Genomic DNA, 7,634 nt, shown 5'->3' with positions numbered 1-7,634 from the left:
CGTGCTCTGTTTCACTTCTTGTTTCCTGAATACATGTGAGTCTTTGGGACAGAGTCCAAAGAGCCAAGTCTATTTTTCACAACTATTCATCCGTAGAACAAGTACAATAAAAAATGAAATAGGATTTTACTTGGTGATTTTACTACTTTCCTGAAAGAAGCTTTGCCTAAGCCTAAAAGGCCATTTGTATTGTTTCAAAAGATTTTTCTGAGACTTCTAGGTAAGGTATGAACTACAAGTAACTGCTCACAAGACTGAGGTATTTTCTAAGCCTCCAGGTGAAGGGTTCTGGTCAAACTACTGACATGGTGGAAAGCTGCTTGGATCACATTCTTAAGCCTTGAGTAGTTACTGTCTAGTAATCTCATAAATAGCATGTAACTGCATTGTATGGTAGGGAACTAATCTTTTCCTTTGTGCATTTGGTGTGAAGCCCCAGCTTTTGACCTTTTTCATCTTCAGTAATAAACACTCAGGCCATACCTTTCTGTCCATTCTGGATACAGTAGATGCGCAATTAAGATAGCAGGGTGTATTAAATCCTGTTGCCAGCTTTGTCAGCTGCTGAATCCCCAGTGCCTGGAAATACTACCAGAATAGCAGAAGCTTTATGCAAAAGCCATTGTGGAGCTTCTCTGCTTTGCTGGAGCAGGCATGGACATGGGAATTAAGAGCTGCTGTGCTGTTCCTGGCCTGCTATGTACAAGCACTTAAGATGCAAAGTTGGAGAGGCATCAGTGGAAAGAAATGTGCAAAATAACACATTCTGAATGTGGAGTAGAACAGTGAGATGCTTGATCTAATAAGGAGCAGTGCTGTGATCAAGCTATGCTAGAAAGCTGGAGACAGTAGTCCCCATGCGTCTGGTGAATTGTCAGACTCACAGACCTGTCTGCATTTGAAGCGAATGCACAGTCCAGGGTGTTCACTCATGGATCTACAGCACAGACAGGGCACCTGTTTTTGCCTATGAGTTGTGAGTAGAACCTAAACAGGACTTTGAATATACAATCAGACTTCATCTCACCCAGTAAGGCCTGATGATAGTAGGGTGTACGTACAGTAGTGGTGCTTACTGTGTTCTAGCTCAATGGTGATGGTAATGGCCTTCTAACAGTACATAGTGATTTGGTATCAGGTGGTAACACTGGCAGAAGCTCACACATGAGCTCCATCAACATGGAAGTGAGGCAGCATAGCACGTGGTGGTAAAACAGCCCTACTCCAATGGGACCCCATAAGCAAAACAGTTTAATCAGCTTGGGAACACACTAGTTTTGTATAAATTACTCTTTATGGTAAAGGTGCCATACAAATATGGGAAACACAAATACTTTATTAGCAGAAAGTTGCGAATGGTTCTCATAAGATATGAAAGGAATCTTGATGGAGGAATAGATTTTGTGATCGCTAATAAAGCATGGCTGTCAGAAGATTGTACTGTAATTAAAGCATATATTTTGATGTCCTGTAAAATACAAACCCATGTGGCAGTATTTAATGTCATGAGTGCTAATGGCCTCTCTTCTCTAGTAGCTTATTTTCAGATAATTTTATATAAATACAACATGGCTGAGATTGCTTCCCTGTAGTCAGATTTCACTGAAATCATCAATGGAATAAAAAATTAAGGTTGCATGAGCAGTAGTCAGGATGCCTAAGATGATTGCCTAAGTCTTATTTTCTGAGGATAGCAAGCTGAAAAATGCCTTTATTTCCTATTTCCAGGGAAATCAAAGTGGATGCAGGTAGTGCTAGAGGGTGTAATCAGTTTTTCACAACTGAATTACAAATTTTGAATGAAAGAATTTAAGGATCTTTTCCTAATGGTTATTATTTTGAAAATTCATCCTGGTAAAGCTTTAGAACTAACAATTTACTTTGCTGGCAGTTTTCTCTCCCTGAGCATTGTTAGGAATTCATTAAAAAATCCTTAATTAAGCTTTCCTTCAATACTGGCTGGAGAGATTTTTGGGGAAGCTTGGTTGGGACAGTGGAATGTTGGTATGAAAATATGTTGATTGGGAAAACATGTTAGCTCTGTTAAGTACTTTGTGTTTAGGCTGAAGCTCTTCGTCACAACAGAAAACAGAAGAGGAATGCGTGTGCGGGATGCGTCTCACAGGATCCAGCAGACGTCGTGGCCCTGGGTTCTTGCTGCTTTACCCGGGACGTGAGGGCGGAGGCTCGTGTCCCTTGGGATTCGGCTCCAGAATCCGAGTCTCGGCGCTCCCCCTTTTCCTCCCGTGTCCCAGACCCACGACCCCAGCCCTGAGAAGTTCCCGTGCCCCTCCGTGGGCTGCTGTCCTTGAGGTGCAGGGACTGTTTGCGGGGCCCGGCCCTGGAGAGGCCGCGGGCACCGGGGGGCGCTGTGGTAATGGCGGCTGCGGCCTGGCCGCCCCGCGGCGCCTCGGCGGGGGGAGCCCCGGGCTTGGCGTGCCGTGGCGCCGCTTGCTCGCCAGCGGGAGGAGGACTGGTTGTGCTCAGCTCCCCAGCCCCCTTCCCCGTCACTGTCCTCCATAAATTATGGGCTCTGTTCCCGGCACCCGTCTTCTCTAGACAGGGCTCAGCACGCACCGGGAGCTGCCTTATCTCTGTCACATAGTGGGGGGGGGGGAGGGAGAAGAGCAGGAGGGAGAAGGAAATTTCTCCCCTTCTGTTCAGAGATTAATTTCAGCCTACTGACCCTGGTTTTCCCTCGTCTCAACTTTTCTTTATTGTCCTAACCACTTGTTAGTGTTTTGCTGTTTACCTTGTGCAGCCTGGGGTAGGTGCTTGCGTCCTGTGCTCATGTGGAATCTATTTGAGACCCTTTGCGGGGCCTCATTCCAAACTATGTGCCCTTCAACCTAAGCTCCAGAGCAGCAGGCTTGATTTTTTTAAGAGACCCATTTAGAGTCCTGTAACACATGGGAGAGTTTGGCAGCATTGTTAGCTGAGTGAAAAAAGCTGGGGCTGTGTTGCTGAATTAAATACAGAAAGGATTTGCATGCATTTTGTCTCTTCTTCACCTTGTGCTGACAAGGAAACCTGAGTTGGAGGAGTGAAAACGTGTGAAATAAATGCTTTTTGGTGGCAAAGGCAAGGAGCTTGAAACCAGTTTCTGGAGAATAAGGATTTGCCATCTCTGATGCATGACGATCCACTTTCTGGAGCCTGAATCAATACCCAGCAGGGCAAAGCTTGTAATGGAGCTCATCCTCCTGCGCACCAGCAGATGGGGCGCAGCGCCGATGGCTTTGGCCGCCTGGGAGCTGCAGGCAGTCACCGAGGTAAGCTCTGCTTGCAGTCCTCGATTTGCTTGGACTTCACGCTGCAGGATAAACAGTAATGCTGCAAAATTCTGTAATTTTCCTTAAGGGATTTAAGAATATTTTTCTGTGACATAATCTGCAGGCAAAATGCTGATTTTCTACATTTTAGCTGATAGGCACTATTGTTTCTACAACTTCTTGAGAATTCAGCGTAGTTATTAGGGATTAGTTGGAACTATGTGTAGGGCAGATGAACAATTTATGTCAATCTCCCTTTTGGCAGATTTGAAATACGTTATAGGAAAAAATCAATCCTTGCATAATCCCAGTAAAACAGAAATCATGTATCACATCTGGAGGCTTAACATCTGATTGTAACTCTATAAATAAACAGAAATCATCTTCTAGAAGAAAATTTTCAGTCCCAGAGAGTGAATGAGTTACAAATGCATTTTTCACATTCTTATTGTGAAATGGAGGTCAGGTTAAAATACAGTCAGGACTGAAATTAATTTCTTGAATATAGGTCTTCATCCATTAGATTAGTATATGTCACAAGTTTTTAGTTTCACTACATTCAACAATCTGAATTCATTGAGTTCAACAGCACAGTGTCACACTGGCAGAACATCTGAACCTATTTCTAAAATGCCACAGATAGAGTCTTTGAAGGCCATACCAGAGCTGTCTCCAGCAAATAACTTATGATTGCCTGAATAATAGCACACATTATAATAATGTTACTGTTTCAGTAAACTTGAAGTCTAAAGAGGGAGCAAAATCTGTATTTACTTGAAGGACTTTCTCTTGAAATATCAGAGACTGAAAACAAATTTAAGGATTAAGAGAAGTCTACACATAGATCAGAAAAGGTCACTGCTATCGCATCGTTACTAAGATGCAAGGAAATTCTGTCTCCTGTATCTCCATCGGGTTTCTTTTCTGAATAGCAAAGAACTAAAATCATCTGAACAAGCTAATAAAGTCATCCAGGAAGTTGAGCTCACTTCCAATATTAGAATAAATGCTGTACCTACAAAAGAGGTGAGTTCATAGGAAGCTGATGGCAAACTCTGTTTCCCTAAATATTCAAAGCTTTGTTCGTCATTTTCAAAAAGCACAAAGAGAAACAATGTCTTAGAATTAAATCAAGACCTCCATCTTTTACCCCTAAAATACTTTTAGCAAATTTAAAATGCTGGGATTCAAACCTGCTAGCTTTTATTCTGTCCAGTGATTGTCTACGGTCAAAGGAAGATCATTTAGAGGACACTGTTCTAACCAGTGGATCTTTGAATTGCATCATACTTGGGTGAAGGATGATATCCTTATCGTATTACTCAAAGAGTTCTTAAGTTGTGGAGCAAATAGTATAATAATGCAATTATAATTATCAGTAGGTGTCTGTTTGGAAGGAAAATGACATTGTAACTAGCATTCTTCCCAGAAAATGAGGGATATTCTGTTGGCTCAGTTTTGCATCTAGTCAAGTGGATTTTGTCATGTCAAGTGGTTAGTAGAGAACAGGACCTCAAACGTAGATGGAGATAAATCACAGCTACTACATTCAGGCTGGAAGCATGGTGTATGTTATACTAAGATTTCGACTTAGCCTATTTTAAACCAAAGAGCTTGTTAGAAAAACATGTGTTTGCACACATCCATTAGCCACAAAACATCCATGGGTCAGACCTGGAGCTTAGGTACATAATGCATCTTTGGTAGCAGAAAAAATCAATGGTAGGTTAAGTTTCCTCACATTTAAGGGCAAAAGGATAACAAAGGATAGTATAACTTAAATGAGTAAAATACCAGTTTTTTAAGTGGATGTAGTAAGTGGAGTGGAAAGTATTCCTACCCTCTTTCTCTGAAATCCATTGTTGAAGAGTTCTGCATTTCTAATTTTTTCCTACCATGCAAGCCTTTTGTGAAGTTTCAGTGATTACCCTGGCTGGCTAATTCTGTTCTGAGACTGTAATGCATTACACCGCTTCTGTACAACAGGAAAGGGAACTTCCTCTTTAACGCTACGTATTACCAAGCTAAGTAAGGAGAATTTCTGACTGGGCGGAGTTTTCCTTTGAGCAGCCTAGATAAAGGCTTGCAGGACTTAGAGAGTCTCAGACAGCAATCAGCATGAACTGCAGCGTGCCGGACGGAGTGCTGCACTGCTACGCAATGGACAGACAGCAGGACAGGCTGTGCCTTCAGTTTCTTTGGGACTTTGTCACAGCAAAAAAGCCATTGATCAATTCACCGTTTTTTCCAGTGCTGTTTTCTTTTACAGCATACATGGCTTTCTGTCTTCCATATATTGCACTGGACTTTTTCAGCACTAGACTGCCAAACTTGAGAAAATACAAAATCCAGCCGCAGAACTATCCAACTCTTGGAATGATGGTGCCTTGCATTATTCAGAGTGCGTATCACCATGTGGTTTGGATTTTCCCCGTGACATTTCTTCACTGGTACTGGAAACCAGTGAATCTACCGGTGATAGCTCCAGAGCTGCCCGAGGTCCTGCTGCAAGTAGTAATTTGCCTGCTGCTGTTTGATTTTGAGTATTTCCTGTGGCATTTGCTTCATCACAGAGTGCCGTGGCTCTACAAGACCTTCCACAAGGTGCATCACAAGCACATATCAACATTTGCTCTTACTACACAGTATTCCAGTGTGTGGGAACTGCTGTCACTGGGATTCTTCGCTGCCATCAATCCATTGCTCCTTGGATGTCATCCTTTGACAGAAATGATTTTCTTCCTTGTAAATATCTGGCTGTCAGTGGAGGACCATTCAGGATATGACCTTCCATGGTCAACTCACCGACTTGTGCCATTTGGTTGGTATGGAGGAGCACCACATCACGATCTCCATCATCTGAAATTCAAGTCAAACTATGCTCCTTACTTCACCCACTGGGACAGACTCTTTGGGACATTCACAGAGTCACATTCTAGTTAAGAATATTCGCCTGTGGATGAACTCTTTTTTTTTTTTTATGATAAACTAAACTGGGACATTAATTTTTCAATGACATACAGAAGATTGTATATTTGAAGCTACTTATAAAGTCCATAGCTATTTATAACAAATCCTTTTAATATATATGTATTTGTATGCATACATGGAACTTCCTATGTTATATGACTGTAAAGCCATAGTAAATATGTTACTTAAATTTGTTTGAGTCATAGGTGTAAGGGAAGCATTAAGAGATGTACGTTCTCTCTTCTTTCCTTCTTTTCAGCTTTCATAAAGCATGTATTGTATTATGTATGATGTTTTATACATACACCAGAAAAAATTATCTTACTGCTGTAAGATGTAAACAGAGAAGGTACACAGCATGGATTTTGTGGAGTTTAACCTGCCAGAGCATATTATTGTACACTGATTGTAAAAAAAAAAAAAAAATGCTGCCAAACAAAGCTAGTTTTCTGACTGTGTGATAATTTTTATATTTATATTATAAATCCTGATGTGCTGTCTGTTTTGAACAGGAAATAAATATGCTCATTCTTTTAAAATTGTGTTTCATTTCATGTTATTCATTCCTCTGTTCATATTACGAACATGTATGATTTCTTTTGCAGAGGTGTAGTTTATTTCAGTTTCAGACATCAGGGTTTCTTATTAAAATGTTGTCATATTGTTTCAAAAGTGAGTCCCTTTTTTTTTTTTTTTTTTTCCCCTCCAGAATCATGTTATTTTTAAATAGTTCTTGATTTGGTAGAAACTGAATAATGCAGTTTTAAAAGTCAGGGAGAAAATTTGTTATTTTTAAGAAGCTTGAATTATTTTCACTGAAGTTGCAGTGTGAGAGCAGAACATTACGCAGCCCTTAAATGAACAGGAGCAGGTTCTGTACTGGTCCTTTGCAACCGTCGTGTCATTTAATTGGTACTAGCATGCAAAAGCCTGGCAAGAAATATAAATAAAGCTTCTACAGAATAGAGGAATATTTCATACAGATTTCAGGGGAATGCAATCAAAACTGTGAGACTGTAGATACATGCTGTTAGAAGAGGAGTTCTGTATGAAACATTAACCATGAAGTCTCAGAGAAATCACAGCGAAAAAGAAAAAACACAATAAAAACATGTGAAGAGATAAACAGGTCTTCTGCTCATTCTGCTCATCCAGCAGAAATTCACATGGATTTCTTGTGTTCACTACAGAACATTTTAATGCTGATAATGCTGATAGCCTTCTATCCTCTGTATTACTGATAAGCTACTCAGGAAAGTGGTTGGCAAAGGAAAAGAGCAAGTAACATAGGGAGTGTGTAATGAATGCTTACACATCATCACCCAGAAATGTAATAGTCATTCTGTTCAGTCTAGGGGGTTTTGTGACCTTACAGAGGCTGTTTGTCCAGGA

The 7,634-nt window shown here is 40.9% G+C and overlaps 1 protein-coding gene across 1 annotated transcript; it reads left to right on the top strand.

Moving 5' to 3' along the window:
- Nucleotides 1-5,248: 5,248 nt before the first annotated feature.
- Nucleotides 5,249-6,781, top strand: CH25H (cholesterol 25-hydroxylase). Its single transcript, XM_084526222.1, has one exon. It carries the CDS (start codon nucleotides 5,391-5,393, stop codon nucleotides 6,213-6,215), a length of 825 nt encoding a protein of 274 aa, XP_084382348.1. The 5' UTR covers nucleotides 5,249-5,390; the 3' UTR covers nucleotides 6,216-6,781.
- Nucleotides 6,782-7,634: the final 853 nt, after the last annotated feature.

This window comes from Aythya ferina, assembly GCF_964211825.1.
Source record: "Aythya ferina genome assembly, chromosome: 7".
In the NCBI taxonomy this organism is placed as follows: Eukaryota; Metazoa; Chordata; class Aves; order Anseriformes; family Anatidae; genus Aythya; species Aythya ferina.
Note: the sequence above shows the minus strand (reverse complement) of the source record. Positions and strands in the feature narration are given on the sequence as shown.

What these genes read in the sequence shown, in the direction of transcription:
- CH25H (XM_084526222.1), top strand. Translation starts at nt 5,391, where the DNA reads ATGAACTGCAGCGTGCCGGACGGAGTGCTGCACTGCTACGCAATGGAC.